The 19,568-nt window shown below is 38.1% G+C and overlaps 1 protein-coding gene across 16 annotated transcripts in view; it reads left to right on the forward strand.

The window, feature by feature from the left end:
• FGD4 (FYVE, RhoGEF and PH domain containing 4) overlaps positions 1-19,568 on the forward strand; it is a 109,458-nt gene that overhangs the window by 80,488 nt on the left and 9,402 nt on the right. For all 16 annotated transcript variants that reach the window (XM_068662127.1, XM_068662175.1, XM_068662250.1 and 13 more), the window contains 6 exons: positions 8,165-8,254; positions 10,002-10,147; positions 15,334-15,490; positions 16,669-16,807; positions 17,426-17,484; positions 18,093-18,239. In XM_068662127.1, coding sequence (XP_068518228.1) covers positions 8,165-8,254; positions 10,002-10,147; positions 15,334-15,490; positions 16,669-16,807; positions 17,426-17,484; positions 18,093-18,239 — 738 coding nt within the window. The remainder of the gene's footprint in view (positions 1-8,164; positions 8,255-10,001; positions 10,148-15,333; positions 15,491-16,668; positions 16,808-17,425; positions 17,485-18,092; positions 18,240-19,568) is intronic.

Genomic DNA, 19,568 nt, shown 5'->3' on the forward strand with positions numbered 1-19,568 from the left:
AGTTTGGCTTCTTGTACTGAAGCATTCATGGCCAATGAGCATCATCAATAATTTCAGTCAATCTTTGCTCTGTGTGAGTCACTGCAGAGGATCTGGGCTGGCACCTTCTGAGCCCTGGTCTTCTCAACAGAACTAAAGGGGAGAACAGCTAGCTGAACATCCCATTTTGTGTTGCTGAGCACTGCTAAAGCTGTTCCCTGGTTGTCAGATGTACACCTGCGTCAGCCAACTACAAAACTTCAGGATGATTGTGGAGCTGGTAATGCAGGATTACATAGCTTTGGACAATGATTTGGGTTTGAAGGAAACTTAAAGATCATCTAGTTCTGAACCCCTGCCATGAACAGGGGCACCTCCCACCAGACCAGGCTGCCCAAAGCCCCATCCAGCCTGGCCTTGAGCACCTCCAGGGATGGGGCAGCCATAGATTCTCTGGGCAACCTGCTTCAGGGCCTCACCATCCTCATAGTAAAGAATTTCTTCCTAATATCTAATCTAAACGTACCCTCTTTTAGTTTAAAACCATTACCTGTTGTTCTATCACTACAATTCCTGATAAAGCATCCCTCTCTCTCTCTTCTGTAAGCCTCCTTTAAGTACTCAAGGCTGCTATCAGGTTCTTCTGGAGCCTTCTCTCCTTCAGGCTGAACAGCCTCATCTCTTTCAGCCTGTCTTCATAGGAGTGGTGTTCCAGATCATTCTCATGGCCCTCCTGTGGACTCACTCCAACAGATCCCTGTCTTTCTTATGCTGGAGCATACTATGCTGTCTTTTCTATGTTGGAGGCCCCACCCTGCTCCAGGTGGGGTCTCAGGTCAGCAGAGCAGATGGGGTGAATTACCTCTCTTGACCTGCTGGCCACACTTCTTTCAATGCAGTCCAGGAAACAATTGGGTTTCTGAGCTGCAAGCACACATTACCATCTCATATTCAGGTTTTCAGCCACTACTACCCCCAAGTCCTTCTCTGTAGGACTGCTCTCAATCAGCCATCCCCCAGCCTGTGTTCATATTTGGGGTTGCCAAACTGACCCAAGTGGAAGACCTTGCACTTGGCCTTGTTGAACTCTCAAGCCTGTCCAGATCCCTCTGGACAGCATCCCTGCCTTGTTTGGTGTCTACTACACCACTCAGCTTGGTGTCATCCACAAACTTTCTGAGGGCGCGCTCAATCCCACTATCCGTGTTGCTGACAGATATGTTTAATAATACAGTCCCAATACAGACCCCTGAGAGGCACCACTTATTGCTGGTCTCCACCTGGACATCAAGTCATTGACAGCAACTCTTTGAATGTGACCATCCAAACAATTCCTTAACCGCTGAGTTGTCCATTTGTCAAATCCATACCTCTCTATTTTAGAGACAAGAATGTTGTATGAGACAATGTCAAATGCTTTGTACAATTTGAGGTGGATGATATCAGTAGCTCTTCCATTAACCCCTAATGCTGTACCCCTGTTGTAGAAGGCCACCAAATTTATCAGGCACAATGTGATCTTAGTGAAGCCATGCTGGCTGTCACCAGTCATCTGTCTCTTTTCCATGTGCATTAACATAGTTTCCAGGAGGATCTGCTCCATGAACTTCTTATACAACTATTTTGCTGTTTTCATTTACAGAATAGCAGCATCTCTCCAAGCCCTTGAATTACGTTAACTAAGGACCCTATGTACCTAACCTATGTGACCTGTGTACCTTAACAATGTACCCTCTGAGGATAAATTCTGTATCTAGGAAAAATGGGACACAAATTTACATGTATTACAGGGTCATGCCAAGAAGGTGCTAGTATGTGGGTTGGTTTTTTTTTGTTTGGTTTTGTGTTTTGTTTGGGCAATTTGTTTTTGCTACTAATGATTAAAAAATAATTTTCATGTAAATGTAAGTCTGATAGTGATATGGGGTGTCTTTAACAAGCCACACCTTTCATTATGTTTCTGTCTTATGATCGGTAATGCCTGCTTCCCTTCTTTGTGCCAATAAAGTGCTGAATGCTCCATGGGCAATGCTAAGCTTGAATCCAAGTTGTGCAGTAAGGTGCTGGCAGGATTTTTCAGGAAAAGGCAGAGATGGGAAGCATTTACGTTGTCATATCCAGGAAGGAACTGAGAAAATGGTTGGAAAAAATGTGTTTGGGAGCAATCTCATTAAAGTTTCTTTGACCTGCTGGGTGGCCAACAAAAGTTATCTGGCCTGTATTGACCAAGAGCCCAAGTGTGAGGCTGTTACTAGATGTACTGTTTGTAGATATTAGGAGGGTAAAACAAACAAAAAAAAAATACAGAACAAGCCCATGCAGGATAACTCTTAAGACAGCATCAGTGGTGAACTGGATCTATAAAAATGAATTGGATAACAGCACTTTCTGAGATACCAGTATGCTTGTGGTACAAGAACATCCTCTTTAATGATGTTAAGAAGCATATCTACCATAGATTGATCTGAGGGCCATACTTTACAAAATAAAATGCTAATTTAGATTAGGGTAATAGAATCTATAGATTGAAATGAAATTGAGTTTGAAGTGGCTCCTGCCATGCCATCTGGAGTATAGGAGGGGAGGGTGCTGAGGAACAAGAGAGGTCTGATAGAGCTCTAAGCTCTTACTGTGTCCTGGTAGGTGTTGGAAAGCAACAAGAGCATTTAGGCAGTTTGTAGATTTTACTAAGCACCCCTATTGTCAGTAAAAGTTCTTAAAACTGGGATGCAGTTGAGTTGAAGTTGTGCTTTGCTGAGTAACAGCAGCTTTCTGTTCTTTTTAATTAACCAAGCATGAGTGTAGGTACAATTGAGTGAAAGCAAATAGGAGCAGATGCATGCAGGTCATAGACAAATTTTAAATTATGCATCTGATACTTATTTTGGTAGCTATGTGAAGTATCTTGTCTCCTATATGCTGTACTTCCTAATTCAGGGAAGGCTGGTGCAGCTTCACCTTGAGTACTATTTGCAGTACGGGACACTACAGTTTATAAGGACATAAAACTGTGTGTCCAGTGGAGAACTACAAAGATGGTGAGGGGTCTGGAGGGCAAGGTGTATGAGTATCAGCTGAGGTACCTTGGTTTGCTCAGTCCTGAGCAGAGCAGGCTGAGGGGAGTCCTCATGGCGGCCTGCAGCACGAGGGGAGCGGAGGGGCAGGCGCTGAGCTCTGCTCTCTGGGGACAGCGACAGGACCCGAGGGAACGGCATGGAGCTGGGACAGGGGAGGGTCAGGCTGGGGGTTAGGAAAAGATTCAAGAAGCGTTTGGACAACAGACATATGGTCTGATTTTTTGTGTGGTGCTGTGTGGGGCCAAGAATTGGACTTGATGATCCTTATAGTCACTTCCAACTTGGGATATTCTATGATTGGTAGTCCACTGCTGGAAAGGGTGAATTAAACTGGGGAATGGTACAAAACCGAAGCAGAATCTGGTTTTTAGACCTGGAAAAGAAAGCTTATTTAGAAGTAATGGTGCTCTTATATTTTCCAGCCCACCTCCTCATCACTGTAGGTCTGACTAAAGTCAAATTCTTTCAGGTTCTGGAAAAGTTTAGGTGAAACTAACTAAATTTGGCAATGATCTGGGACTTTTTCCACAAATGAGCAGACTACAGTATGTATTATTTCTGCTATTTACAGTATTAGTCTGAAAGTCACAAACCACAAATACCACAAGGAAAAAGACGATTGAAAGTTAAGTTTCCTGCCTTGCAGCAGAAGCACCTTCTGTCATAAAATTAGTTTTTTTCTAAAATGCGGAGGCTGACTAGTACAAGAACATCCCAATCAATTAGCTTCCTGAATAACATCTTGTGAGAAATCTGCTACCGGAGTTAACTGCAGGCAAGAAGACAAATGCTTCTGTATTTGTTGTGAGATTTGGTAGGGAATGGGGATATTGGCTGCATGCATGCCATATCTTTATTCAAGTATTTACTTGATAGCTCCTTTTAATGGCCATGTTGGGCACTCTGGTGTTTCAGATGCAAAACCTGGTGGAGGTCATGTGTTTCTAAAGGTAAGGTGAAGGATTGATTTAAATAGGATGAAACTTTTGTGCTATGTTAACTTTCTGCCAAGGAATGTATAACTGTTGCAGTTCTTGAGTAAGAAAGTAAAATCCTGGTTCTACATTTTATGTTCTTTAGCAGCAGTAGATCAGGAACAAAGATGTGTATCTTCAGTACCCAATATAAGTATGTGTAAATCCTCTTGAAGAATTGCCTTTTTAGGGTTTGTAGGATCTTCGCTGCTTATCTTGGTTACTATTCAAGAAACTCACAGTGTCACACTGTCACAGTGTCACAATGTGGTGGTAATATTCAATAGCTCATGTGAAATTTAGTGTTTAACTTCATTTCAGAAACTAACTCAAGAGATTAAATGAAATCTTAAATTCTCATGAAGATTTACATTTATTTTCCCAATACTCACAGAACAAAGATTCAGATCAAGAACCAGCCATGACACAGATGGTTTTAGGAAAGGAAAAACCTACTTTGTTACTTTAGACCAAATTCAGTATTTAAATCAAACAATCAAAATCACATGATGTAGATTGAATGAGTTTTGCTTGTATTTTACATCTCTCACCATATCTGTGTTTCTCAATATATTACTGCAAAGTCTGTGGGGTAAGGGCTATGCTGAGATAGGAGTGAATCATAGACTGCATCATTATCATGTTGGTAGGTATAGTTTTCTTGATGGGAGATGGTACTTGCGAGATGGTATGAAGTCTGCTTTAAATTAGTGCAATCTGTGGAGGTTTCACACAAGATGGAAAGAGTTTGTATCTCAGCAGCATTTTTCCTACCTCATCTTAATTTCAGAGTTCAATTTAGGTAGAAATTACTTGCTTGTGTAGAATGGGTTGGAAGGGACCTTAAAGATCATCTAGTTCCAACACCACTGCCATGGGCAGGGACACCTTCCACTAGACCAGGTTGCTCAAAGCTTCATGCAGTCTGTCCTTGAACACTTCCAGGGATGGGGCATCCAAAATTTTAATGTCTTAAGCATCCATAGTAATGCAGTAATTCTATGGATGCACAATTTGTACTAAAGAATAGGCAGTTAAGCCCAGGTGAAATATTTAATTTAAAAATCCTATCTAGAGATACAGATTTGCAGTCCTGCCTGCATGAACTTTCTCAGGTGTTTGGATAGAATGGAAAGTATGGTTTGCTTGAAATTAATACTTTTAAAATACTTTTAGCTAATAACTTATTCAACCAGAAAAATCTGTTTCAGGTCATTAGAAAGGTCAGTTTAAAGATACATGTATGTCACAAAATTGTCTAATTTGCAATTTTCAAAGGTTAGTTTTTGGAGGACAAATTGAACTGAGAGTTCAGTTCATCTGCAACCAACAGCAGAAACAGTAAAGTTTTACTCAACTTTATCCTTTAATTTGGAAAAGAGTAATGCTTTCTTTGAAATTAAGTGTTTAAAAAAATGCCTTGGCATTTTTGATATGGTTGCATTCTGCTTTACAGTAGATCTCAGGAACTTAGTGTTACCTTACACTTCTGATATTTTGATCAACAGCTCAAATCCAGCCTCTAGCTGAAGATTCTCTGTAAATCACTAACCATTTTTGGTTGTTTGAATATTTTTTTCCCCATTTATTTCTACATGGTATTGCTACAGTAACTAGCAGCTATGTCATTCTCACTGTCACAAAATATTACTCAGTATTTATTTCCAAATAATGTTGCAAGGCTTACTTTGCTATTCAGAATAGCCCCATGCAGGTCTGCAAAGCCTGTGCCTCTTCTGCTCTGCCTGCCATGAGCCCATAGTTGTACCCACTCCAAGCAGCAGGTGGGTGCCCAAGCTGGGGGCAGAGGTGCAGCAGGGGCTTCACACATCACTTCTACTTGGCACAATGATGAGTCTTTTTATCAATTGTAAAACGTGAGACCTATGCAACTGGACCTGTTTCACCCCCTGCATTCAGGACAATTCCATCAAAAAAAAAAAAAAATTCAACAGGAAATGGATGCCACTACTAGCAAAACAGCCTGTAACCTGTTGTTTCCAACAGGAAGGAAGCTGTAGTTGACCTCATGGAAATCAGGTGCTTTTCTTTAGATAGGATGCTGAAAAGGCATGGAAGTGGGAGTATGAGAAGAGAGGGGGATGGAGCTAGCAAAAGAAAACACAGTTGGGAGTTCTTCTAAAATGTGGACAAATATTGAGATGTTGCAGTGGGAATCTAAAGACTTCCTTTAAAGAAAACTAGCAATACAGTTTTCTGTTGTTCTTGCACAGATCTAACCCTGTAGGTAGATGTTCTTATGCTAGAATAAGAACATGCCACTGCGATTAAAGGAGAACTCACCCGTGGTGTGTGTTTTATCACACAGAAGATTCCTGAGTCAGGTAGTGACTGTAGAAAGGACACCAAGGTTCAAGAATTATGACGATGTGTGAGGGAGGTACTGAGAGGATGGAGAAGCTGAGGGGTAAGAGGGATTTGCCCTGGCTCAGGGGTGAGGATTTGAATGCTTTTTCTGAACTGCTTGTTTTGTATATATTTTGAGTCTGCTATGCATGATTTTTCCCTCACCTAATTAGTTCATGTAATCTTCTGAGAACTGTAAATCGATTCTGTAGCAGTGCTTCAGGGAGACAGTGGGTTCTAGAAAAAAATAATGATTAGTCAATCAAACAAACAAAAACATGAAACATACATACTTTCAGAGAAGCCAGTAGCCTCCATGGTTTTGTGCCTCAAGCAAGTCCACGTGTATAATTCCTTGCAAATGACTGCACTAAACAGCATGTTGGAGCTGTAACTGCAAATCCTTTAGCTCTCTGCAATGTCTCTTGACAGCACTTAAAATGCTGTTCTGTAGGTTACCGTGGTTGCTATGTGGATTGAAACATTTAATGAACAGCTTTGAAGTCACTATTGAAAGCCTGTATTTAGGGAGGGAGCTTGCTATGTAGCAATGAGGCTGTTAACTCTGAAGATCAGAGTTGAAATGAGTTCAGATCTGGAATACTTGCTGAATACTGAAAGGTGAAAAAAAATGACTGTTGTCCTTTACATGGAAGTTCTGTACTTCATTACTTACTATTCTGCGAACAACCTTGATAAATAAATGTACTTGCAAATGTTTATCTTGCAGAAAGCATTATGCAGTTTGAAATCAGAAATAACTGTTTCAAGATCTCTTTACTTATTTATTTTTAAGGATTTCTGCAATTTGTCTAGAAAATTCCCACTGTCCTGTAAGCTCTGTTGGGACAGACACTGCCACTTACATATATTCAGATAGATTCAAATGTCATTAAACACTAACACTTCTCAGCATGACTCCTAAATCTAGAAGAAAATCTTGTAGTGGAAAAGTCATTTAGTTGAATTTGACACTTGTGAGCATGAGGCATTTTCCTAACGTATTAGTATTTTAGAAGGGTGCACTTCCGTTGTTTTTAAACAACTCAGAATTTTGTATTCTAACATACTAAATTTAACATTGAAATTTGAACAAACGGTTTAGCTTATATTTAGCAGAAGAATCAAAAGTATGTTTTGTGGAATGAAAAACTTTAAAGTGAAAACTTTCCTCGAGAAGTAAAAATGGCTTGTGTAAAGGGCTAATGAGGTAGCACTCTAATTGCAGCCAGCAATGCATCAGCAATGAGTGTATCGATGAACATAAAACATTTTGCATGGTATTTTTCAACAGTTCTGGTATGCAGAACAGTCAGTTCAAATAACTTTCCAAATGGGGGCGGGGGAGAACACCAACTAATTCCATCTGTTACATTTTACTCTGCAAATGAGTTCTTCCAGTGCTGAAAGGTTGGTGGTACTTGATTACCAGGATGTGAGCTGAGCTTTTCAGTAGGGAGTTTGGGCTTTGGCAAAGATCCCTGTGAAAACTGAGAAATACTAAATAATTTAGGCCTTGACTTTCGCTCTTGAGCTGTTTGGTTATTTTTTTTTAATCCTCCTCTTACTTTTGTATTTGTTGGTTAAACTGGTAGAAAGCTTGTATCTACCAAAATAAGGTGATTATTACAAAATGTGAAACTTGGTTTTCAGATGCTTTGTAGACTCTGAGGTAATCATAGGTAATCACATATGCTTTTGAATATATTTTTTTAAGTATTGTTCTGTTTTCTGCAGTATTCTAAGGGCTCTTCTCTTCTCCCTCAGGAGACAGATGAACAGAAACGTCACAAAATTGCTAGTGAACTTCTGCAAACAGAAAAAGCCTATGTTAGCCGACTTGACCTCCTAGATCAGGTATGTTTCTCTTTAAATTGTTTTTATTTTCTTGCCTTTAATTCACTCGAATGGCTGTGTGTGTGTGTGCATATTACATAAAGGAGGTGATATGCTTTTTATATTTTGCTGACCTTTCCAGTCAGTCATCTGTGGTTGCTGCATAACTTTGTCATTTTTTCTAATTTAAGAACACTGTGTTTTTAAAAAACACTTTAGAATTTTGTGGCTATTAATGCAGTATCTTGTGTGTGCATGTGGACTTCAACATAAGCAGTAGATTTGCAAAATCCGTATTAGCAAATCCAACAAAGGAGATGAATAATGTTGTCCTCATTCATTTCTTGGTTGCTATTGGACAGGAAAGAGTATCATTTTATAAAACCGATATTGTTTGCCCACTAGCAAATTACTAAATCTTTCAGGTTTGAGCTGTGTGAACAGCATTTCTCTTCAGTGCTGAAGAACATAGGAAGATGCCCATCAAAAACTGTATATGCCCTACTTTTCTATTAAACATTTAGACCAAACTCTGTTAAAATGAACAAAAATTCCTCTTTGTGCAAAGGATGGGTTGAGTTCTTGTGCTCTGTAGAATCAAACTGGTGTTTCTAAATGTGGAAGTCTGGGAGATGTCGTTATGCTTCTAAATAGAGTTAAAAAGTAAGTAACATTTATAGTTTCCAAAAGAATTTTGTCAAATTCTCTAATTGTCCTACTAGAGATAGAGCAAAGTGAGTCTATTTTGAAGTATAAGTGAAAGCATATGGCTTTTTTGTCTTTCTTTTAAGACAGTTTATCTGTCTCTGCTGGGATTATCAAAATTTCTGTCTTCAGACTTTATTTCCCCAAAAACTCATACCTAAGCTTCTGAAGCCCTTTCCAGGCAGATGCAGTCTGTTCCTGTTCATCTGTGGGAGAGAGACATGGACCATACGTTCCTGTAAACACTGGTTCATGTGGTGTGCATATTAACAGCTGCATGTCTCTAGTCAGTTCGTAGCTATGTCTAATCAGATATAGCCCAGTGATGGGGAGATTTTATTACTATTATTTTTAAGAGACTACTGTAGTATTAAATAGCCCAATCAGAACTGCAGTTTTGCGTTATGCACTATAAATGGTATTTGGGGAATATGCAGTCTTCCAGTCAATGTCAATTTTTAAAAGTATAAGGGGCTACAGCATACATATAATCATAGAATGGCTTTCAGTTGGAAGAAACCTTAGAGAGCATCTCGTTCCAATCCCCCTGCAATAGACAGGGATGCTACCCACTAGATCAGGTTGCTCAGGGCCTCATCTAACCTGGTCTTGAACACCTCCAGGGATGGGGCATATAGGTGGTTGAGCTAATGGTAATCAGCCATCATGCTCACTGGAGAGAAAATGAGAGTGAACAACACAACTGGAGGACCGGGAAACCTGAGATCTAACTCTTAAAATGTCTAGAATGCTTGGACTCCTACCAAAATGGTTCTACCTTGGTTTGGCTTTCCTTATGTCTGTTCAGCCTGCAGCTCTTTTTCTCTTTCAAAATAAAAAAAAAAAAAAAAAAAAAAAGGTGTAAGTGGAGGAGTAGCTTTTAACTTTTGATGAGGGAAAGATAATAATTTTTAGATAATGAAAGATGATAAATTACTTTTGTAATTACCTCCCTATTTTATTGAAATATTGTTCTTGCCCTCATTGGTGTAGAAGAGGGTGGATGAGTCTTCATCCAGTGATAAAAGGCTAATAGGTTTTGGGTTCTTCTTCTATATTGCAGGTATTTTATTCCAGACTCCTTGAAGAAGCCAACAAAGGTTCCTTTCCAGCTGAAGTGATTAACAAAATCTTTTCTAATATATCATCAATAAATGCATTCCACAGTAAATTCTTACTTCCAGAACTTGAGAAAAGAATGCAAGAATGGTAAGAGGTGATTCACTGTCTAATAATCTACTAAAATAGCATCTCTAGGAACTGTTACAGGCTTGAAGTAAGGAAGGTGCATTCATAATTAAGTGCTACAGTCCAAGGAAGCTCTGTGGGTAGGAGAACATCTGCTCTTCACTCTTCATCAGGAACTGACTCAGCAGAGGACTTGCATCCCTTGTTCAAACTAAAGGACATCTCGCTCACTGAAGCTAGTGAGATTTCTAATGATTAAATGCCTTGCTGAATTAGAGGTTCACACTAAAATTATGTGCTACCTGATTAATTCATTGCACATAATAGAAAATTGAGATAAATATGCACATAAGACAAAACTGAGATAAATAACATATATATGTTTTGTGCTGCCCTTGTAGCACAGTAATGAAAATAGAATTGTTCAGTTGGAAGGGACCTTCAAAGATCATCTAGTCCAATAGCCTGATCAATTCTACGCTAAACAGAAATTAAAGTATATTAATGAGGGCATTATCCCAATGCCTCTTGAACACTGACAGGCACAGGGCATCAACCACCTCTCTTGGAAGTCTGTTACAGTGTTTGATAGCCCTCATGGTAAAGAAAATTTTCCTTATGTACATTATGAACATCCCCTGTTGCAGTTTTGTCCTTTTCCCTTGCATTTTATCATTGGTCTGCAGAACCTTTGCCTGCTCATAGCTTGAATGGGCGTATGCTTTATTGGGTAAAAAACTGGCTGGGTGGCTAGGCCCAAAGAGTTGTGGTGAATGGTGTTAAATCCATTTGGCAGCTGGTCACTAGTGACCAGCTAGACCCCCAGGACTCAATACTGGGGCCAGTTCTCTTCAATATCTTTATCAGTGATCTGTACAAGGGGATCAAGTGCACCCTCAGTAAGTTTTCAGATGACACCAAACGAGGCCCAAGTATTGATCTGCATGAGGGCAGGAGGACTCTGCAGAGGGTTATGGATAGGCTGGACCAATGGGTCAAGGCCAACTGTATGGGGTTCAATATGGTTAAGTGCCGGGTCCTGCACCTGGAGCACAACCACCCCATTAAACACTATAGGCTGGGGGGAAAAGTTGCTGGAAGGCTGTCTCATGGAAAAGGATGTGGGGGTTTTGATCAATAGCCAGCTGAATATGAGTCATCAGTGTGCTCAGGTGGTGAAGAAGGCCAATGGTATCCTGGCGTGTATCAGAAATAGTGTGGCCAGCAGGACTAAGGAGGTGTTTGTCCCTCAGTACTCAGCTCTGGTGAGGCTACACCTCAAGTACTGTGTTCAGCTTTGGGCCTCTCAGTACAAGAAAGATGTTGAGGCCCTGGAGCATGTCCAGAGAAGCGCTATGAAGCTGGTGAAGGGTCTAGAGAACAAGTCTTATGAGGTGCAGCTGAGGCAAATGGGGTTATTTAGCCTAGAGACAAGGAGGCTCAGGGAAACTTATGACTCTCTACAACTAGCTCAAAGGAGGTTGTAGCAAGATGGAAGTTGGTCTCTTCTCCCAAGCAACAAGCAATAGGACAAGAGGAAATGGCCTCAAGTTGCACAAGGGGAGGTTGGGTTGGATATTATGAAAAATGTCTTCACTGAAAGGGTTGTGAAGCATTGGAACAGGCTGCCCAGAAAAGTGGTTGTGTCACCATCTCTGGAGGTATTTAAAAGACATGTTGATGTGGTGCTTAGGGACATGGTTTAGTGGTAGACAGACTTTGCAGTGCTAGGTTAGTAGTTGGAGTTGATATAGGTCTTTGCCAGCCTAAATGATTCTTTGTACTATTGTGCAGTATCTTTATCTTGTCTTGATGTATGGGATTCTGAAGATGTTATGGAGATGCTCAAATATGTGTATATTTCTTGTCTATCTTATTAAACTGACAAAAAAAAATAATAATCCAATTTATTGCTGCTCCCTACCCTTTTTGGGAAAAGGGGACACCTCAATAATATACATACATATATATATATATTATTTTGACCCATTGTTTCATTCAGTTGTTTTACCTCAGCACATTTTTGGCTTCTGTTTTGCATGTTATCTGGAGTTTATTCTATTGTTTATTCTACTTGTCTATCCAGATACCCTTTCCAGTTACGTATTTGTATAAGATCTTCATTGTCAAAAACTATGAAGATCTTGCTCTAGACACATTATAGAGCACAGGAGATGGGTTGCACTACCTTATGTATTTGCAAAATGCTATATTGCAAATGAATGATGTGTGTATAGTTATATATTTAAGGTTTAAAAGTTCTTTTGCAGATGAGCTATGAATATTGCAATGCAACCTAGTAGTTTTGCACCAAGCAACTGCTTGGAAACAATCTCTGTATTGTATGTGAGGCAGCTTGTTTGAATGTCCTTAAAAAATTATGCTTTGGGAAGGAGTTAGAAGAAGAATGGGTGCAGCTGAAGACAATGATCTCTCATCATTGCTTGGAGTAGTGTCAGGGATAGTTTTCTCTGCCCATCATCAGGCTCTGAACTTGTCTTCCACAACAGCTTCTGCCAAATACAGTTTGCTTTCCTCAGCAGTCTCTTAATAGAAAATACTGGAAAACTGGTACTTCTATGCACTTCTCCTAAAAATTCCCATTAAAAAAGAAAAGACACTTTTCCTAAATTGCAGTTGGTTTTGAATACTTGAAGTAAAAATGCCTGGTTTTTGAAACTGGGAAAGCAGAGCAGAACCAGATTCTGTTTTGGAAGAAAAGGCGATGTGTATCTAAACTTGTCTGGTGGAAATGAAATTGTCTGGTGATGGCATTTTGAAGGAGCTGAGCAACAGCTGGAGTTGACTATCTCTTTTACAACATATGGCTTGAAAACAGTGCAATGTAGTTCCCATGAAAAAAAGCGAAACAGAGCATACCAGCAATTTAAAGTCAAAATACCAATCTAAATCCGTCTTTTTGTACCCAATGATGACCAATACCAGATAGCTGGGGAAGCATATAAGACCATGGTGTGGTATCTTCTGTTTTTGTTTTGTTTCTTTTTTGTTTGTTTGTTTGCTTTTTTTATTTTTTATTTTTTTTATTTTTTTTTCTTTTTGGACAAATTATTCACTCTTTCAACACAAAATCTTAGACTAGCATTCTTGGGCAATTTCAGAGCTGACCTATTCATGTGATTTTGCTTTGAAACTTCAACTTTCAATTTTGTTGGATGCCTGTTAGCTTGTATATCAGAAAAGAGACCAAGCAGTTGTTCTGTAATCACCTTGTCTGTGTTAATTTTTACAGACTTTTGCTTGGCTTCCTTTCAATCGTAACAGTTTTAAATTCAAATCATGATTAGCAAGTCAGCTATTTCATGCTCCAAGTTTCTTAGAATGCTTAGGTGAATACCATTGTGGTCCGATAACACCAAAATAGGAAGTGTTTCTGTACCTACAGAACAATGCTAAGTCCAATTTCTTGAGATATATAACAATACCCTCTTTGTTTCCTGGTAACAATGCACTGCTGATTTGGGCCTATGGTAATAGTTCTCTTTTTGCAATCTGTCTATCCACAAAACCAGTAACAGCCCTAGACCTGATGTCATTTAGTATACTTTCCTGTTTTTGCTTATGGTGTGTTGTGTTAAAATATGAGAAGTAGATAGCTATACCTAAAAGCTGATCATGGGAAGATGCCTTTCTAAGAAGGTTCCGCTTCCTCTGAGTCTCTGTCTTTCAATAGTTCTTTGTGCTATGTGGACCTTGTCTAACTTACCTAAAATAAATAATTTGTTTCCATGGCCTGAATCTTTGGACATAGAAGAAAAAAGTAAAAGTGAAAAGCAGTGAAAATTTTGAATCTTCATAGTCAGTGACAATGCAGTGCTCTGTGTAAATGAGCAGTCATAAGTATCAAAGGAGCAGGCATAGAAAATGGTTCCCACTCTTTGTCTTTTAAAAGTTTTGATATTTTCTTGTAAGGTCTTTCTAGTAATAGGTAAGAAACATGAAGAAGTATTCATTTGTTTTTAAATTGGCCTAGATACAAAGGATTGCCGCGGTCTTTCTGCTTTAAGCTTTTAAAGGCAAAATCTCATCATTACCTACCTGTGAAGTTTAGCAGAAAAACCTTTAAGTCTATTGTGTTTTTTATTTTCTTTTACAGGTGACATTTAGAAATGAATTCACATTTATTTCAGCGATGTTAAAATTGACATGATTTATATTTTATTTTCAGTTTAAAAACATGCTGCTACATTGTGTTAAAATGATAACCTAGAGAAACAGAATTGAGTGAATTTGGTGGCTATTTGTTTTGAATTGCTAGCTTGCATTTGCAAGTGTGCTTGGATATAGAGACTGGTGGAGAAAATACCTGAATAAAGGCTGGAGAGCCTCAGTGGTTTCAGAGACTACCTTCTCATCCCATCTTGCCCCCTTCTCTGGTTACAAGGTCCAGTGGTAGCTCTGCCAGGTTTTGCACAGGTTGTGTCTTCTACTTCCCTGAGCACAGCTGCAGCTGGGCCAGTCCTGCCAGTATTTGCTATTCAGGTAACTTTTCCTTGCTGCACAGCTTTTTGCTTGGAACAGTAGTGGTTTTAGAGTAGCTTTAGGAAAAGATTGCTTTACTTCGTGCCACTACTGCACTGTTGATTTCTGACTTTTAGAAACATAGAATTTTACATGTAGAATGGTTAGGGTTGGAAAGGCCCTTAAAGACCAAATCGTTCATCTCCCTTGCCATAGGTAGGGACAACTCCTGCTGGACCAGGTAGCTCAAAGCCCCATCCAAACTGGCCTTGAAGTCTAGAGATACATGCATTCAGGACTTTCAGAAATGCAGTATTTATATAGAGCATGGAAGGAGAGCTCTGTGGTACAGATTTAGTCCTCAAATAAAAGGACTAAATAGCTATTTAGAGGGTAAAGTGTGGTCAAAAGAATATAATGTAGCAGTAAGGAACTACAAATAAAATAGATTAGGCTATGTTTTGTAAACATAGAGTCCCAAGGTTTTCATTATAGAAAGTTTTTCTTTCTTTAGTGCTCTCCGTGATCTGTAATGCTTACACATCACCAGAGAGGGTGCAAACAATCCTTTAATTCAGGTCAGTTTTAATGGTTTTGTTGGAACTCTACATGAGATGATCCCAAGCAGAATGATACTCTTCTCTTCAAATACTTGGAACTGTTTGATAACCTTGTGCGACTTTTCTTTCCTGTTTGCTCTGAGATTCTGCCTTCTTACTTTACAGGACTCATACCCCCAGGATTGGAGACATTCTGCAGAAGTTAGCTCCTTTCCTCAAGATGTATGGAGAGTATGTGAAGAATTTTGATAATGCAATGGAATTGGTAAAAACATGGACTGAACGGTCACCTCAGTTCAAATTAATTATTCAAGATATTCAGGTAATGGAAGAATAATGTAGATCTCCAAGTAATACTGGTATATATAAAAATGTATTGGTTTGTGGGTGAGAAAAGTATTAAGTAGAAAATTACATAGTGAATCCTTTAGAACTAAGGGTTACTTTCATCCAGGTTGTGTTGCCTTCTGTTTCTTCTCCTTTTCCCTTCAAGTGTGCACAAACACCCACATAAATCCAGACTTTCCACTGCAACATAGAGGACCTATGTATAAAGGTTGAAACACGAAAAGACTAAAAAATACTACATTTTGTCATAGACACCAAAAGTAAATAAATAAAATGATGTATTACTGCAACTGTAGATCCTTGCACTGAATACACAAACATTCTGTTGGCTCATGCCAGTGCTGTTATGCAGAACAATAGACTTTGAAAGTAAATCTGAAATACTAAAATGCTGAGCCACAAAAGGGAAAGGAAGCTAACAGCAGCACATAATTCTTCGCAAAACTGTGTTTTATACCCTATAGTGCTCCCTGTAGGTTTCTGTGTGAATGGCAAGTATGTATCTTCCGCAGACTTTACAGCTAGAAATAGGGTAAGATATTTCTGCTTAAAATTCATTGCAGAGTAGGGCATTCCCATTCTAAGCCAAGGAAGGCAACTGTTTGTACTTCAATGTACTAATTATATACATATTTTATATATATATATTATATATATAGTTATAACATGTAAAAGTTTGTGGAAACGAGCATATATCTTAAAATGTTTTTTTTGGGGGGTGGGGTGAGGTACATTATGTATAAAACTCAGAGGAAGCATTCTCTCCTCACATAGATAAAATACACTTTATAGCCAATACACTTAATAGACATTTTCTAATAAGTGAACAAGAACTGTTTGTATTAACACAATAGTCGTTGTCTTGTTCTCAAAGTTATTACAAAACAACATTAAAAGACATTGGAGTTGGAGTTTTTTTGGTAGGACATTTGTTAATGTATTTTACAGAATACATAGGAAATTTTTACTATTACTTTTATTAAATAAATTTCCAATTATTTTTTTTGGTAAAGAAGTTTTTGTATTTTCTTTCAGAAGGTCTGTCATGCATGTTTCAAAATATTTTATGTTCTATCAATCATTTTTATTTTACTATGTTCTTGTAAAATAATATTTTTGCCTGCTACATTGAATTATGTTTACAATTTTTAGAAGGAAAAGGTGTGTGGAAATTTGACATTGCAACATCACATGCTAGAACCAGTGCAACGCATTCCACGCTATGAGATGCTTCTAAAGGACTACCTAAGGAAATTGCCTCAGGACTCCCTAGACTGGAAAGATGCTGAAAGTAAATATCTTCTAGTCAATAAAATAGCTCTGATAAGATATTAACAAGATGATACTGTAAATTAAACCTCTTTTCAGGAAAAATAAACTGAAAAGCAAAACCACTGTGAAAAGAATGATAGAATTTCTTCAGTGGAATTGAAGGATTATTTGGAAAAAAATGTTTGAACAGTGAGTTAAGTTAGCACAAAAACTGTAAAGCCTTTAATTATTCTAAAAATATGAGTTTAGAGTATTACATAAGTTTTCCTTTAGTTTTGGAGTTATGCCTGAGATTTTATTATTTTATTTGCTTCAGGGTTGTTTAGGAGCTGTGTTTTTGTTCTTGTTTGCTGTATTATTTTGACATGTATGTCTCTTATTGGAAAAAAGGGCATTTGTGCTCGTTACTGTATTTATAAGCTCCTGCAAGGAAAAAGAGGAGTTTATTTTCAGTTCTTTTTCCTCTCTACATTTATACAAGAACCGTTCAAACTATTTTGGCCAATCATTCAAAACTTACATAAAAATTTAAAACATCAATTTGTAGAATGATCCAGTTTTCTGTGTAATATAAAAACATGTAAAAATGCAGCCTTTTGTCTTCGTATTTTTTTCTTTCTTTCTTTCTTCCATCTAGAATCTCTGGAAATTATATCCACTGCAGCAAGTCACTCAAACAGCGCAATAAGGAAAATGGTAAATGGTCCTTGTTTCCCTGTTCATTTTTTCAAATATTATATTTGAAAACTGAAGCTAGGAGTGTTAATTGCAATTTTTTCCTAGAATTGCAAAAACTGGTTTCATGGGCCCAAGTGATTGCTCCTGCTCAGTGTATTTATGTAGCTTCTTGGAATGATAAACATTTGTCATGGTCCGTAATTTCCACATGTTCCAGGTTAAATTATCTGACAGTCTTGAACTCTTAACCTTGTCTCATCTGTTTCTGTGAGTGGAAGGGTGATTGTAAAGAGTAGTTACTGTTTCTCTACCATATCTGGCTGACATGATTGGTACTTCATTAAGTATTTTGAAATACCTAATTGGTACTTTGAAATTTTGTACAAGCAATGATGCAGGCTCTCTATATATATACCTGTATTTTTAAAGATTATCATGACATTTCTAAAAGGTGTATCAACTAGGTCAGTCAGTCTAAAGGGTTGACCTTATACACTAGGTGTATACATATGTTTATCAAAGCTGACATTCTCCAGACTTGCACAAGCCCCTGGCATTTCATTTAAAATGCATGAAGATCTGTGCTATTATTTAACAAACTTTATAATTGTATTTTCTCTGAAAAGGAAAATCTAAAGAAATTGTTAGAGATATATGAGATGCTGGGAGAAGAGGAAGACATTGTGAACCCTTCCAATGAATTGATAAAAGAAGGACAGATCCTTAAACTCGCTGCTCGCAATACATCTGCTCAAGAACGGCACCTTTTCCTAGTAAGTATAGTGATGTATTTTAGCAGGGGTGGCTGTATGTCTTTCTAGACTTGAAAGAACTGCCAAAGAGAGAAGAAAATCATCTTCTAGTTGATGCCAATGAGTAGCCTTTCTTCTAGTGGTATTCGAACTTGAGTAAAACCTATACTGCTTTGTAGAAAGGCTTGAGAACACTGTTCAGAACAGAACCAGTGCCCAGCAACTCACTTCTAAATACATCTGCTAATCATAAATGCAGGTGCTAGATCATGAGAACTTTGCCATTCTCATAAGACTGAAATGTAGAAGCTTAGGATTTTGATCCTGATAGATTGGAGTCCAAGTATATTCTCGTGGTCCTGTGGGAACTTACTGTGGCAATTCATCCTCTAGTCAGGTGCCTTATCTTGTCTTAGGTGTAACAAACTACAGTAGTATGCCCTTACAGCTCCCTTGGAAAAGGTTTGAAGTAGTTCTTTGCTTGTGGTCCTCTGGCATTGCATGTCTTCTGGTTTTTAAAGAGCAGTAATGAATTGTTGAGGCACAATTCCTACTTACCTGTGCTTCAAACAAAAGAAGTCATGAAATAGTAAAATATCAAATGGGGCTAGACAGCTGATTAAAATGATTTGTGCTTAACATTGACAAGTTACAAGTGACAAGTTTAAAAGGGATTTAAATGAGGTGAGTTTATCTTTTTTCCCCTCACATTTTCTCAATATTAATTATTAAAATGTGAGAATATTAAATTCTATAGAGCTAATTTAAGAACTGGGCTTCTAGGTTGGCACTTCAGACATTTAAGTAAAATTTAAATGTTCTATTTAATAGGGAATATATCATTATACTGCTCAGTTGTTTTTTTTTCCTGTGATATTGAGAGTTTCAGTGAATGAAAGCAGAGTGCTCATTCTTCTTGGAGAAAAGACGAAGATTCTTGTCAAATATATTAGTTACAATTTATACAAAACTAAATAGGTTTGGTACAGGGTCTATATAAATTTATCCACTGACAAAAAGAATTATGACTGTGCAGTTTAGAATAGTTTCTGTAGAACTGAGGCATGGGAATGATTTTTCTAACAAAAGGTTTAAAATGTTACAAAATATCCTTTGGAGCATAGTTATGATAAAGGTTATGAAGACTGCTGCATATACAGAGCAATTATTCTTACATGTATATCCATTGAGGCTGGCCTTTAATTTTATTTCTAAATCCCATAACAAAAAAAAATCAGACATTGTCTTGCATTAGATGTTTGGTCTTCCCATATGTCAACTAAACAGAAAGGAACCTGCTTTCTCACCGACTGAGTTCAGCTTTGTGATATTGTCCAGATCTCAGTAGAA

This window comes from Anas acuta, chromosome 1 (assembly GCF_963932015.1).
Source record: "Anas acuta chromosome 1, bAnaAcu1.1, whole genome shotgun sequence".
Classification (NCBI taxonomy): domain Eukaryota; kingdom Metazoa; phylum Chordata; class Aves; order Anseriformes; family Anatidae; genus Anas; species Anas acuta.